General features: G+C 46.2%; 1 protein-coding gene across 1 annotated transcript in view; it reads right to left on the bottom strand.

The window, feature by feature from the left end:
* The window catches only part of MYO1D (myosin ID), a 340304-nt gene that overhangs the window by 121254 nt on the left and 203068 nt on the right, over positions 1 to 15982 (bottom strand). Inside the window, exons 18-20 of the mRNA XM_051824625.2 lie at positions 11337 to 11481; positions 10028 to 10132; positions 1859 to 1972 (exon numbers count right to left, since the gene is read on the bottom strand). Coding sequence (XP_051680585.1) covers positions 1859 to 1972; positions 10028 to 10132; positions 11337 to 11481 — 364 coding nt within the window. The remainder of the gene's footprint in view (positions 1 to 1858; positions 1973 to 10027; positions 10133 to 11336; positions 11482 to 15982) is intronic.

Genomic DNA, 15982 nt, shown 5'->3' with positions numbered 1-15982 from the left:
TTACCTATGATGCCACAGTGCTGGCCCTGAGATTTTTTTAAGTTTAAAAATTGTTTAACTTTATTTGAAAGGCAAAGAGAGAGAGAGAGAGAGAGAGAGAGAGAGAGATTGATTGATCGTTGGAGCTCCCTTTTACTGGTTCACTTCCCAAATGCTGGCAAACACCAGGGCTGGGTGAGGCTGAGGCCAGGAGTTGAGAACTCAGCCTAGGTTTCCCACATGGGTGGCAGGGCCCAGTTACTTGCTCCTTCACCTGCTGCCTCCCAGGAAGCAGGAAGCTGGTCTATGGAACTGGAGCTTGGACCTGAGCCCAGATACTCTGACGTGGGATGCGGGCATCCCAACCATCACCAAATGCTCCCCCCGACTGTGGTGTTCTTGGGTAATCTGCCTCGTTTCTTCCTCCAGACTCCTAATTCCTGGCTCTAGTTATTTTTGGGTCCATTCTTAAATTGTACTCATCAGTGCTGAGTTCTCTCTCATTGACAGGCTTCCTGTTAGCTATAGAACGTGTAGTTTCTGTTTCACCCTGAGGCCCTGCACAGCTACAATGGAATCTGCTTCCCTTCACTGACCCTAGTATGTCTAACTCAACTGTTAGCATCATCATTTTGTCTTAAAAGGTTCCTGTGTTAAACTTTTTGTAATTTCAAAATATTTCAATCATATGGAAAAGCATAATAATGTAACAAATGTCCATATTCTCATCATCCAGACTTAATTATCTCGCCATGTTTGCTTTAGACTTAAAAAAAGTATAGATATTGTTGGGAGTCCCCTGTCCCACCCACCTTCTTCCTAAGAGGCAGCCACTGTTCTGAAGTCAGCTTCTCCCAGGAGCTGACCCCCAGGCAGAGTATCTCAGAATACTTTCTTAGACAGTTTCTTCCTAGGTGCAATCCATTGCCTACTGAAAGGGACAAAGGTGTGTGGGTGTATGGCGGGGATGTAAGAAGTAAGGGAAGCCCTGGTGTCACAATCCAGCCTTTCTCAGCCACTCAGCAAAGCCACAGAGAGTTCGTTTTCTTTGTGCCTTCCAACCCCGAGCACCCTTGACTTCACAAAATAAAACTGCAAATCAGTGTTTCCTATTCATTTATGCAAACACCAAAAGGATTTAAAATCATGCTTAAACAATGCTCCTGGTTCATCCTAGAACAGACCACAGACTTCTCTTTTTACTAATGAGCAGACGGAGAAAAATCCTAGAGACATGGAAAGATCAGTAGGATTTTTATGAAGAATCAGAATTAGTCACTTGTAAAGCAGACCCCAGGGAACAGAAAAATTGAGAAAGTGTCATGATGAGATTCAAAGAGATCCTGCTAGATTTCATATTTCAAATAAAAAATGGCATGGAATTTGAGAGCCCTATGGCTATTGTTACACTATAGTCAATTCAGATCAGAGATCATTCAACCAGCAATTCCATCTGTCTAAAATATACTGGCAAAAAGAGTAACTTTTCACATGTGGGAGACCAGGGATGTTTTCAAAGGTAATCCTCTACTATTTTTCTGATTGAATCCAATTCCGTATAGAAATAAACATTAGGAAAATAAGTAAGAAGACACGTTAGAGCTAGCACATTTAAGAAGCAAGTGGGATAAGGAATAGGGAAAGATCACATAGAATCCACAGTCCTTACATTTAGATTTTTTTTTTCTTCATTAAGCTCTTAGAAACTTTGGATCTTTCCTTATAGGAACTTGTACATTTATACAAAGCACGATACTGGCATACAATTTCAGGATTCACAGGCTCCGTGTAGCCCCAAAGATCAGAGCAGCCTGAAGGCTCTAGTTGTTCATGAGCCCCAGAGTAAGACCTCACTTGGAGAGAAGCGTGGAGAACTTACATTGTACAGCGGGATCGTCTTCATCACCTTGTACTGTTTAGTGGGGTCCATTTTATACAAGTGACGGTCAGTGACAAAAATTGCTCGGTCTTCCACCTTACTAAATCGATTCACCTGTAGGAAAATAAAGCAAAATAAAGCAATAAACCACAGTGTCTCAGCACATCGCAAAGAAAATCGGATTATCTGCCTGGAGAACCCCAGGGCAGAGGTGACTGGCTATGGAGACAAATGCTCCAATGAAGTGGCCAGTGTGTGGCCACTTTGCCGGATGCCAGGGGATTTCAAAGGAGCTGGAGGTCCCAGATGTGTGGAATCTGGCAATGGCGATTTCACAATTCTGCCATGCAACTGGAAACACACAGAATGAAAGGACTTAAAAACATATGACCTGACACCATCAAGAACGTGAGGAGACATTCACAGAATGGGACAAACGTTTTGCAAGTCCTGTCTCTGAGAAGGGATGTGCATTTGGAACATACAAAGAACTCATAACACAACTCACTAGTTAAAAGCAAAGAAGCCAGTTTTGCAGAGGAGTAAGAGAAGTCCCTGGTTCTAAGAAGCTGAGGCTAGTATATGGGGCTAAGACAGATAAGTAACTAGTAAGTGAAAACATAAGATCATAAAAGAAAATAAAACTAGATAATGAAACTGGGAAAGAGTATATGTGTGTGTGTTTCTTAGTAGAGTATCAATTTATGAGACAGAAGGTCTGAAAATTTCCATGTTTTCCAGTAGATCTTTCTTGAGACAGAATTACTTGCAGAACATTTTATAAGTAAGTGGTTAGCTACTTGTTAATGCAGCTATTTCAATCTTAGGCTTGGGTCATCTTTTATTTATTTATTTTTAAAGATTTATTTTTATTTATTTGAAAGAGTTAGAGAGGTAGAGCTAGAGAGAAAGAGAGGTCTTCCATCTGCTGGTTCACTCCCCAAATGACCACAATGGTCAGAGCTGAGCTGATCTGAAGCCAGGAGCCAGGAGCTTCTTCTGGGTCTCCCACATAGGTACAGGGACCCAAGGACTTAGGCCATCTTCTACTGCTTTCCCAGGGCATAGCAGAGAGCTGGATTGGAAGAGGAGCAGCTGGGACTTGAGCCACTGTTGTGTTATATTTTAATCAAGGCATCTAGCACTAAAAATTTTTGAATCATTGTAGAGCTATGTTTCTTAGTGACTAGAAGGAAAAAGAAGGCAAACAAAACAAAAGCAAAAACCCTGAAACCCCTCCTCCAACTAGAATAGAAGGGGTGTGTGTGTGTGTTTATATATATTCCCCCAGACCCTTTCCCAAGTTCTTATTCTCTACATGCAAACGAAGAAGTTAGAGATTAATTTGAAAATGTAGTTTGTCTCAGTGGGATACCATACTAACTAAGATCAATAAGACATGATATGGCAGGATATATCTGCAGAGGTAGGATAAGACAAATTAAAGCTCAAAATGTAGTTTAAATTTTATTCAATCTTCTCCCTTTTGCCTCATCATTTTAGAAATCAGTCTGGTCATTCTTCTGGCATAGGTTAAAGCTGCTGCCTATGATGCCAGCATCCCATATAGGTGTTAGTACGGGTACTGGCTGTTCCACTTCTGATCCAGCTCCCTGCTAATGCTCCTGGGAAAGCAGTGGAAGATGGCCCAAGTCCTTGGGCCCCTGCCATGCACATGGGAGACCCAGATGAAGCTCCTGGCTTCAGCATGTCCCAGACCTGGCTACTGCAGCCATCTGGGGAGTGAACCAGCATATGGAAAATCTCTCTGTCCCTCCCCTTCTCTCTTTAACTCTGCCTCTGGAGTAAATAAATCTTTTTATTTTTATTTATTTATTTTTTTTTTTGACAGGCAGAGTGGACAGTGAGAGAGAGAGAGACAGAGAGAAAGGTCTTCCTTTGCCGTTGGTTCACCCTCCAATGGCTGCCGCAGCCAGCGCACTGCGGCCGGCACACCACGCTGATCCAATGGCAGGAACCAGGTACTTATCCTGGTCTCCCATGGGGTGCAGGGCCCAAGCACTTGGGCCATCCTCCACTGCACTCCCTGGCCACAGCAGAGAGCTGGCCTGGAAGAGGGGCAACTGGGACAGAATCCAGCGCCCCGACCGGGACTAGAACCTGGTGTGCCGGCGCCGCAAAGCGGAGGATTAGCCTAATGAGCCGCGGCGCCGGCCAATAAATCTTAAAAAAAGGAGAAATCAGTCATTTCTTTAAACATTTCCTTTATAATCAAAGTATATTTTTCAGTCTTCAACTTGACAAAACACCGTGTGTGCAAGCGAGAGTCTATGTGATGAAATGCCCTCAACCACAGCAGCCTGCACCTGTGCCTGCGCCTGCCGGGGGAACAGAGTCAGGTGTGGGCAGTGTGCCGCCGTCCATATCTCCTGAGTGTCTGCTCTGCACAACTCAGTCTTATGCAGAGCTTTGTGAGACACAGGGTTCCACAGACAGGTCAGTTTGAGAAATTGCAAACCACAGCCTCCACAAGGATATTCGTAACTTGAGAGTGTTTTTAAAGGCTGAGAGAATCCTGTATCTAAAGAGCACATTTAACCCAGCATTTCCAAAATACACTGAGAAATACAGAAATGTTTGTCAACAGACATCTGTTGCTATTCGATAGGACACCAGTGCTCAGTCACGCTGGGGAACACTCAGCCTCGTTTAAAGCAACCTTAGAGTGTGTGGAACAGAGGGCGTCCAGAATGCAACCTGAATAACCCCATCTGCTGTGCAGGCATCTGCAGACGCTATAGAGAGGGCTGAAAAGGCTTTTCACAAACTTTTACAAGTTCAGAGTCAAAAGAGGTAGGCCCCGTATCCTGTTTATGACACGCCCCGACTTAATCCGAGGACCGAGAGAGAGAAAGCCCTAAAAGTGGCAAGTGTAAGAAGCCCTGCTTAGAAAGATTTCCTTTCTATTTATGCAAAAAAAGTAATTTTTAAAATAAAATACATCACAAATCCTTGCTTTCTGTTTCAGTAACTCAAATCATCCTAAAACACCAAAGCAGAAAGGGAAGTACGTTGGGGAGTGAAGTGGAAACCTTAAACTGCATTGACTTGAGCCATATCGAAACAGCAAAGAAAAAACTCTACGTACATAACGTAAGCCCGGAGTTACTTAATATGGTCATGGCATAGGAACACTATCTCAGTCTTCCAGCTAAGTTTATAAAGTCAAAAGAAAAAAAGTGAGAGAGAGAACTGGGGCACAGACTCAGCACTAGGTAACTAACGCCGTCCAGTGTTCACGGATGTCCTCAGTGTTGCAGCAGGCCAGAGATGAAGCTTCCCTGGGGAGTTGGGCCAGGCGGAGGCACATGAAGGGCGAAAGTGGCCATTTATAGGTGGCTCCCGCCTTCCAAGGCGTAACGACAGTTAATGAAATTGGCCGTTTCAACAAGAATCACAGCATAAAGCGGACTTTGCTCAAGTCTTCTCCAGTTTACCGTGTGCTCGCTGGCGAGTGTAAGCTTCGAGAGACGACGCGATCTCAGCTGAGCTGTGAAGGAAGGGGTGCTTCCTCTTGAACTTAGAAACACAGGACCATGAATAGGAATTTCAGTTTCTAATCCTGCAGGACCCAGAGAGGGACATGCTCTCTGCCAGGCATAAAACTGTCTTCACTGGAAGCCTAGAGACCCGGGCTTTTGTGCGGTCGGTGACCTCATTCACAAAGCCATTACTCTCTTCCAGCAACTAACTGGAGCTTCTACATGTCCTGATGCCAGAATGGATGGACACTTGACAGTGGCCACAGGACTCACTGAGATGGCACACCGGCATCTGCTATCTTCACAAACTGGCGCTGTGGCTGATACACACACTACTGTCTTTTGTGTTGGGTGTGTAAACCTGGCTGGCAAAGTCTCCTCCCAACTCATCAAGTCTAGGCACACTTATAGAATAGAGTTTCCAAATCTACATTCTGGAGTGTGCCAAACACCTCGAGGTACAGCCTTTCCTTGATTGCAGTCTAACTTTCAAATCTACTGCTCTCTATTTTGCTAAAAAGCCTCTATCACACACTGAGTTGAGCTCTCCTTCCTTAATGTTCAAACACTGTGATGCCATAAGAAACATGTACAGGTTCAGTATCCCATATCCAAAATGCCTGGGATCAGACAGGTTTCAGATTCTGGAATATTTGCACAGGCTTTACCAGTTGAGTGTCTCTAATCTGAACATCTGACATCTGAAACATGCTGAGTGTCATGTTAGTGGTCAAGAAGTTTAGGATTTCAGAGCAGTTCTGATTTTGGATTTTCAAATTAGGGATGCTTAACCTGTGTTTGGTCTTTGTGCCCCGTCCCTAAGATAGAGTTCGCCCAGCCCTTGGAATTTTATGAGTAATAGGATTATCTTTTGTAGGAATATTTAGTCTTAGTTCCAGCCTTCTGACACATGAGCTTCTAAGACCCTGGGGAACTATAAAGCAAAGATGGGTCTTCTGTCCACGAATGAGGTGACTGCTGATGGGGGCTCCTAGTCACAGGATGGGGTCTGGTGTCCAAGACCAAGGCCTGATTACAGGGCTGCAACCTTCAGCTCTACTCCGAGCCATGTGGTAAGGGGAGAGGGAGAAAGGAGTAAAGTCATTGCCAAAAGCCCATGATTTAACTGCTCATGCCTTTGTGATCAAACCGCCACAAACCCTGAAATCAGGGGTTTGGAGAGCTGCTGAGCTGGTGAGCACATGCACAGGCTGGGGTGCCACCCCTGCCTTTAACTGTGGCGTTTGGGCTGCTGGTCAGGCTTCAGCTTATGATTTTTCAGCTTGTTTTCTGTTTGTCCTGTTTGTTCACTGCTCCTGTTTCCACATTTTCTGCCTTCTTTAGCAATGAGATTTTGAAAGATTCCATTTCACTTCCTGTTATGACATTAGTTACAACTGTTTTGCTATTTCATCATATATATATATATATATATATATATATATATATATATATGGTTCATCTGGTCTACTTTTCTATAGTGCATTCTGGAACATCCTAGATGCTCTGTTGTCTTCTCACGTGTGCTGTTTCTGACAGAGATAGGGTGCATCCTTATCTTTGCTCCTCTGTGTTGTCTCTTTATTACTGGTACTGATCAATCTGATCACAGTGTGCCTTGGGATAATTATTTTGTGTTTCTTGTGCTTGGGGTTTGTTGAGCTTCTTGGATCTGTGCACTTATTGCTTCCGTCAAATCTGGAAAGACATTAGCTAGCACTTTTCCCGACAATTTCCACTTCTCCCTCCTCTCCTCCCTCAGGGACTGCATGTATTCTAGATTATACAGCTTCCTGGTGCTCTGTACTGAGTCTGTTTTCCCTCTCCCTTTCTGGTTAACGCTGGCCAGTTTTGCTGCTGTCTTCAATTCACTAATTTTTTTCTGCAGAGTCTAATCTGCTGTTAACCTCATGGAGAATATTTTTTTTTTCCTCATTGTATTTTTCATCTTTGTAAATTCAGGGCAGTTCATTACAAAACCTTCCACGTGTTATTGATCTTTCCCCTTTCTGAAGACATAGCATACCATTTTAATAATGGCTTTAGTGACACTGTTAGTTTTTAATCTTGGTGAATGACTGACTTTTCTTCTCATCATGCACTGTAGTCTGCTGTCGCTCTGTATGCCTGGTAATCTGGATCGGATGCCACACATTCTGAATTCTACCTTCCAGGTGCTGGAGACTTTTGTATTCTTACACTTCTGAGCTTCCTTTTGAGATGCTGATAGAATGAGCTGGAAACCACTGGATTCTTTCCTGTTGTGTCTCAAAGATTTGTTGGGCAGGGTTGGAACAGTGTTCGATCAAGACCACTGTCCCTGCAGCATCCATGGCTCCGGAGGTCCCCAATCTGACCGGTGGGGAGGCCCCACCTGCAGCCCCGTGTGAGGCCTGGCCTGCTGACCTCTAAGCCTTTTGGGTGGTGCTGTCCCCAGGCTTGAGCAATTTCTTCAGATGCATTTTCAAAGTAGACTTTCTTTTCTTTTCTTTTTTTTTTTTTAAGATTTATTTATTTATTTGAAAGTCAGAGTTACACAGAGAACATAGGAGAGGTAGAGAGGTAGAGAGGTAGAAAGGTAGAGAGAGAGAGTCTTCCGTGTGCTGGTTCACTCCCCAGATGACTACAACGGCTGGAGCTGCACTGATCTGAAACCAGGAGCCCGGAGCTTCTTCTAGATCTCCCATGCGGGTGCAGGGGCCCAAGGACTTGGGCCATCTTCTACTACTTTCCCATCCCATCGCAGAGAGCTGGATCAGAAGTGGGGCAGTTGGGACTCGAACCGGTGCCCATATGGGATACTGTCACTGCAGGTGGTGCCTTTACCTGCTACGCCACAGTGCCAGCCCAAAGTAGAGTTTCTAAAGACCTCTGGAATTTTCTCTTGTTGCAACTCTTTCTTCTCTGATCCTCTGCTCTGCAAACCCTAGTAGCCTCGCAGCCTTCATTGCTCTCTTTAACTAAGGAGTAGACTGGGGCACGGCCACTGCTCCCCTGTCCCTGCCACAGACGGGAGAGTCTGCCTCGGCAGTCAACCGGCTGCTGTCATCTCACGTCTCGTGTTTCAGGGATCACTGTCTTCCCTCGCCTGATGTCCGGTGTCTTGAAGACCATTATTTCACTTTGCCCTTTCCTCACCTACTGTCCTTTTCCCATTCACTTTTCACAGCCACATGGTATTCTTGTGGGCACACACACAATTCAGTGGATGGGTTACCAACCATCCACCGATGTATGCTGACATCTTCTTCTGAGTTTTTTTTGGTGTTACAATATACAAATATATATGGGGTCAACTGTGCATGTACATTTGCAATGTACAAATATATGTGTGTTTAATTGTGTACATATATACCTTTGGATATCTGTGCAAATATCTTTTTTGGATAAATGCTAAGCTGTGGAATTCCCAGATTAAGTAGCATGGGCATTTTAATCCTGATGAATTCTCCAAAGGACTGTATCTTATGCTCCCAACAGTGTTTTCTTATATCTTTGTAAATACTGGTTATTATCAATGTTTAAATATTCACATTAAATGCCATTAATACAGATGAAAAACTGATTTCATTATTTTGATCTGAGTAATACTGAAGAAAAAAAAAAGAAATTACATATTGTTTTAAAGATCTGAAGTGATGAACCTGTAAAAGGACCTAAACTTAGACCTTTGTTAGGAGGCGATTCTGACAATTTTCTTAATTCTTCCTCTAGGTATGTCCATGTCTCTTGTTGCATCAATCTAGGCAATATTTTTCTTAAGCTCACCATTTCTGTAATATTTTAAAATTGGGATAATTTTACAAAAAATGCTCTTTTGTAAAAAATTCATGAGTGAGCAAGTGAGCAAGCGCACGTGTACACACCAGACACAGATCTCCCTGAATGCCCTCAATGGCAGGAAGCAGGCTGGGACTGACCAGAGGAGTCGGGCCCTCACTCTGGGTCTCCCACATGGGTGGCATCACTGCTGCCTCCTGGGGTGCACATGAGGAGGAGGCTGGAATCAGGAAGAATGCTGGGACGTGAGCCCGGCACTCTGAGAGGGCACGTGGGCACCCCAAGTAGCATTTCAACTGCAGTGCTAAACACCTAGCCCCACAAAATGCTCCTTTATAATTTTTTTCAATTTCTTTGCTATTCTTTGAAACAAGCTTTTTAAAAGGTTTTTAAAAGCCAATGTGTCACTTGCCTTCCACTGCCCACTGCTAGCTATCATCTGTGGACAGGTTGCATGTACAGCACGTGTGTAAAGGTCCCACCTTCCAAACAACCATGTGGGCTACTCCTCTTTGCCAAACTACATTCTTCCCCACCTCAGTCCTATTTTTTTTAAATAGCGATAACAGACATACAGAATGCACTCAGTGACCATCCCATACCAAGCCCGTGTGCAGGCACCAGGGAAGACACACACAGAGCAAAATACAGGTCCCTGGCCTCCAGGGGATGTCCATGCTGGTTTGACAGAAATGGTTTCCATACAGATTCCTTTGCCTTCGGAAGGCTTTGCAGCAGTCATTGCAATGAGGTCTGGGACGGACAGGCAGAGCTCTCTGAGGGAGCAGCTGGCTGGGGATCTACAGCTGGCTCACGGTGGGCCTGCCCAAGTGGGCGTGCTGCGAGCTGGGGTTCTCCCAGATGGTCTGTCACGAGCTTGCCTTACCTTACGGACATGACAGGAGAAGAGCACGTTCATGTATTTGTCCTTCCGCTTCAGCTCATTAGCAACAGGGACAAATGTGCCTGATGTCTGAGGTGTATCTGGCTTCTGGAAGCAGAAGGAAAAGACAGAGAATGATTATGCTTAGCAGTTTATTTTTACTCATTTTTTCCCCAAAGATTAATTTGAAAGGCAGAGATATATAGATAGAAGGGAGGGTGTGAGAGAGAGGGAGAAAGAGAGATATCTTCCATCTGTTGGTTCACTCCCCAAATAGCTGCAACAACCAGGCAGAAGCCAGGAGTCAGGAGTTTGTCTAGGTCTCCCATGCAGGTGCAAGAGCACAAGCACCTGGGCCATCTGCTGCTGCTTTCCCAGGAGCATTAGCAGGGAGCTGGATCAGAAGTGGAGCAGCTGGGACTCCAACAGGCACCCATATGGGATGCTGGCACTGTAGGCAGTGGCTTAAACCTTCTACACTACAGTGTCAGCCTCTACTTATTTTCTAAATATTGATTTTAGATAGACAGACAGGCAGATGGTTGGATGGACAGATAGTGAGCAAGCATGCAATCCCATTTACTGATTCAGTCTACAAATGTCTCTAAAGGCTGGGGCCAGACTGGGTTGAGGCAGGGAGCCAGGAACTCAGTCCAGGTCTCCCATGTGGAAGGCAAAAACCCAATCACTTGAGCCATTGCTGCTGCCTCCCAGGGTCTGCATCCACAAGGAAGCTGGAGTCAGGAGTAGAGCCGAGTATAGAACCCAGGCACTGCGACATGGGACGTGGACATCTTGACCAGGTCAATGTCTGCCTCCCTTCCGAGCACTTTAGGTGAACAGGCACTTGCAGTTTGCTTTACAACTATCTTTTCATGGTTTCAGACATCTGCTTTCCACCCCCCACCCCCACCCCAATGGTGAGCTACGAGAGGGCTGGTATAATATCAGCCCATGATGCTTTAAGAGTAGGGAGTGGGAGGGGCGATGAAATGTGGCTTCAGGAATAATGAATATAAAGACGGCAATTGAAAACCTGCTGTGGAATTCTGGAAGGGGAGTTTTCAATGGCGGCAGACCAGGTTACAGAGTGTACCTCGTACACCTTGGCACAGCAAAGATGGCCCTTTGCAAAGTAGGGAAGATATCAAATACTGTGCACTTAGAAGCAATAACACCTTCTAATTTAGTATCTTTCCCAGGAACTATTTAGTTCTGAAGGTGTTTTCTTTCTTTTATGAGTTCTTGGAGATAAATTCTTGTCTTGTGAAAGGGAGCAGGAGCAGATTCCATGTTGTTCTCTTGGACTCACGGAAGCCAGATAGTTGCCCTCCCAGGCCCTCTGGAGGCCAAGGTCAGCTCTGTGGCCCTTCAGCATCTCCATGGCTGCAACCTTGGCCCGGACCTGTGGCAGATCTGAAGTGGGTAGGCTCTTGATAATCAGGGATGCTCTCCACCTACAAATATGTAAACAAAATGTGTTAAACTTTAGGGATGTAATCCCGTTCATTCTCAACAATAACTGAAGCTACTGCCATCAAGCAAAATAAAGCCAAAGCTGCACTAAGAAAAAGCTAAATCCCTCCAAAATTATAAAAATATACACAGAAATTGCTAAAATAGATATTTTGTAAAACTTACTTTGGACTTTAATAATGTTTATATCTAGAGCACAGAAAATTTAGATTCATCTCTCATTCATTCAACCAATATTTTCTTTCTTAAAGATATAGTTATTTATTTGAAAAGCAGAGTGATAGAGAGAGAGGGAGAGACAGAGAAAGAGATCGATCTTCCATCTGCTGGTTCACTCCCCAGATAGTTGCAATGGCTGGGGCTGGGCCAGGCTGAAGCCAGGTGCCTGGAACTCCAACTGAGTCTTCCACATGGGAGACTCACACAGTTGGGCCATCTGCTGCTGCTTTCCCAGGTGCATTAACAGGGAGCTGGATGGAAAGTGGAGCATCTGGGACTTGAACCTGCAGTCATATGGAATGCTGGTGTTGCAGGAGGTGGCTCAACCTGCTGTGCCACAGTGCCCGCCCCCAGCTAATATCTTCTAGGCACTTACTAAACACCAGGCGCTGTTCTGGGCAGTAGAGGCAGAGCAGTAAGCAAGACAGGCAAAGCTCTTTTCTGTTAGGTGCTTATGTTGTATGGAGGGGTGACAACAAAATACCCAATGAGCAGATGTACTGTGGGGATGGGGGGGGACAGGCGCATGAGGAAGACGGGACAAGAGGGACAGGGAGTGCCGCAGAGGGAAGTAGCGGCTGTGGCTTGGAGAGGCACTGCTGAGAAGGAGCCTCGAGCAAGGACTCACAGGCAGTGAGGGCGCCAGTCTCGCAGAGATAGAGCAGGAGCATCTAGGAAAGAGAACCCAGCAGGTGCCATGGCTCTGAGACATGAGTTTGTCAGGAGCGTTAGAGCAGCAGCCAGGAGGCCTGTGTGCTTCAGCGGCATAAGGAAGGGGGCAAGCACAGAGGCAGAGCTGGGGCAGGAATCCGCGAGGCCAGGAGGCTGCTTCCAGGACTCTGAGTGAGACACCCCAGGAAGGTTCTGAACAGAGGATGCAGACCGACTCAGCTTCGGAAGGCTTCCTGTGACTGCTGCAGGCTGCAAGCAGAGGCCACTGCCATAACGCACACCTAGAGGAAGGTGGCTTGAATCAGGGAGGAGGCTGTGGAGCCGGAGATAAGCATCACATCTGGATTTGTTCTAAAGGGAGAGCCATTAGGATCAGTTGACAGATGAGTTGTGAGGGCGAGAGAAGATCTGAAGATGACTCCAAGATTTTTTTGTGCCTGAGCAACTCAAAGTATAAAGCAAAAATAACAGTTCCTTAATGCTCTCAGCAGCACCTGAGCCCTGCTGACACCAATGTCCTCTGTTCTACCATGGAGCTTGAAGCAGAGCCCGGAAGCAGACCGCGAACCTCCTTCGGCCAAGTGAATTCTCCAGGCCAGTGGTGCTCGGATGCGCCCAGGGAACACCGGAATGGCAGCAACTGAAAATCCCCACTGACATAATCAGGAAAGTATAAAAAGAGGGCAAAATCGGCAACTCTATCAGGAAATGGAAATGATAATAAAGTGGGAGATGTGAAGACTTTCTGGGAGACAGGAAGCAGGTAGACTGGGCAGATGGAGAAGCAGCTCCAGGTGGCTCAATCCATTCTGCAGAAGGAGAGAGACCCTGAGGCAAGAGTGGGATTCTCGACAAAATCCCAGGGATCCCGAGCCTGTCGCAGCGGGGGCTGGTAGCAAGGGCAGGAGGTGGCGGATTTCAGGGTGGGAGTTGTGCCAGCTGCACGCACGTGGAAGGGCTGACCATGGTCGGGTGGGACATCTGCTGCTGCAGAGGGTCCGAGACGGCAGGCTGCCCAAACGACCACCATGACAAAGTAAGAGCCCAACACAACAGTGAAATCCTTTCCTCTGCTTTTTACAGCCAGCAACTCTCCAGCGAGACACACTGTCCCAAGCTCATTCCATAAGAGGCTGCAAGAGTGACAGGCTTGGAGCAAAGCCAAGGGCAGTGGTGATAGGCAGGCCCTGAGACACTAAGCGGCTTGCTAAGCACCTGCCCCAATTAGCCCTTGAGTTGCGAATGTCATTACTGAAGCATAGAGTCCTTGCTCTGTCTGCTGATCAATTCCCAGCCTCTGGGCCTGGTCACCCTGTCCCTTTTCACTTCTCATGGTGGCCCAGGATAAGGTCTGTACCCGATAGGCTCCAGAGGCCCACAGCTCGGCACCTTGCCAGGCCTCAGAGACCTGACCTACACAACCCTGGTGAGAGCCATGTGGCTTTTATCCTGATCCAGCAAACTGTCGCCTGTAAGTACGAGCAGCTGGGCATGACGGAGGCACAGTGAAAAAGAATGAGTGCAAGGACTGGGAGTGACCAACATGATGACACTGTTGCACACTGAGACTGGAAAGACGGAAAGAAAAAACCAAAACCAGCCCAGCAGCCATGGACTCCCTCAATGCGCTTTTGCTCATAATTTCACAGCTTAAAAAATTCAAGATCAGGTTTGGCACATCACAGTCTGTGCCACAGCTAACCCCTGGGCTGTTGCTGTTCTGCCTGTGAGCTAAGAAGAGTTTTCTGTTGTTTTGTTTTATAATTTTACATGTTTTTTAAGATTTTATTTTATTTATTTGAAAGGTGGAGTCACAGAGAGAGAGAGGAAGACAGAAAGGTTTTCTTTCTGCTGGCTCACTCCCCAAATGGCCACAGTGGCTGGTGCTGGGCTTATCTGAAGTCAGAAGCCAGGAGCTTCTTCCGGGTCTCCCACATGGGCACAGGGGCCCAAGGACGTAGGCCATCTTCCACTGCTTTCCAAGTGTATTAGCAGGGAGCTGGATTGGAAGAGGCACAGCCGGGACTTGAACTGGCGCTCATAGGGGATGCTGGCACTGCAGGTGGAGGCTTAGACTGCTATGCCACAATGCCGGCCTCCAATTTTACATGTTTAACAAAAAGAAGAAAATGTGCCAGACTACCAGTAGCCTGCAGAGCCCACAACAGTTCCTGCTGGCTCGTTATAGAAAAAGCTGCCTGGCCTCTGACCAGGTTTGCACAGCCTACAGGGTGTGTTCTGCAGTGTGTGGTATGTCTGTGTGCACCCACGATGACAGTGGCTGTGTTCACTGCTCCCAGACAGGAACCCCTGGGAAGGCTGGGCATCCTTTCCCCTCTGTCTCTTAGGCACCGTATCTCTGGTCAGTGCCTCAGCACAGAAGGCATTCAGTAAGCATTCACTGAAACATTACACTGAATTTTACACAAATCAGTCAGTTCTAGGCCACAAATAAAAACCTCAAAATCTAAAAAGGATGACTGAACTGGCCAGAGTGCAACGTAACTGTAGCAATGGTGATCTCTTGTAGCCATAACAACACGACCCTGGGGAGTGGGCACCTGCTACCGTGGTGAAGACGCCTCTCGGGACACCGGTGTGCCATACTGGAGAGCCTGGGTTGGAGTGGCTCTGCTTTCAATCTCAGCTCCTGCATAAGGTACGTTATGTCACAATGCAGATTACAAATGACACCATTTGCGTCAAAATTTTCTCTCTGCATTAAAAAGCCTGCCAAGGGGACAGGCGTTGGTGCAGTGGGTGAGACGCCTCTTGGGAGGCCTGCTCCCCATGTGGAGTGGGCTCAAGTCTGGGCTCCCCCTACTTCTGATCCATCTTCCTGCTAATGTGCACCCTTGTTGGTAGCAAGGGATGGCTCAGATACTTGGGCCCTTGACACCCACAAGGGAGATGCATGCAGATGGAGTTCCAGGTTCTTGGCCCAGCCCTGACTGTCATGGGCGTTTGGCGAGTGAACCAGCAGATAGAAGATCACTCTTTGGCTCTCTAATACAATGAAAATAAATAAACTTTAAAAAGTCTGTTAAGATTGAAAACTAATACTCATAGTAATCCATCTGAGAATTGAGGTACTTTCGCTTTCAGTAATTTTGGTTGAATTTTTTTCTTTTTATGAGAGATCATTTATTTTATTTATTTATTTTAAATATTTTATTTATTTATTTATTTGAGAGGTAGAGTTATAGACAGAGAGGGAGAGACAGAGACAGAGGTCTTCCATCCACTAGTTCACTCCCCAAATGGCCACAATGGCCGGAGCTAAGCCAATCTGAAGCCAGGAGCTTCTTCCAGGTCTCCCATGAGGGTGCAGGGGCCCAAGGATTTGGGTCATCTTCTATTGCTTTCCCAGGCCATAGCAGGGAGCTTGATGGGAAGTGGAGCAGCCAGGACTCCAACCAGCGCCCATATGGGATGCCGGCGCCACAGGCAGAGGATTAACCTACTGTGCCATAGCGCTGGCTCCTGATCATTTTGAGAAAAATGCATGTGAGATACATATTAAGGAGAATTTCTTTCATGCATGTTTCTTTATCACTGGACATCTTCCAGCACAATCTAAAGAAGATAAAA

This window comes from Oryctolagus cuniculus, chromosome 17 (genome assembly GCF_964237555.1).
Source record: "Oryctolagus cuniculus chromosome 17, mOryCun1.1, whole genome shotgun sequence".
NCBI lineage: Eukaryota > Metazoa > Chordata > Mammalia > Lagomorpha > Leporidae > Oryctolagus > Oryctolagus cuniculus.
The sequence above is the reverse complement of the archived record's forward strand: the minus strand, read 5'-3'. Positions and strand labels throughout refer to the sequence as shown.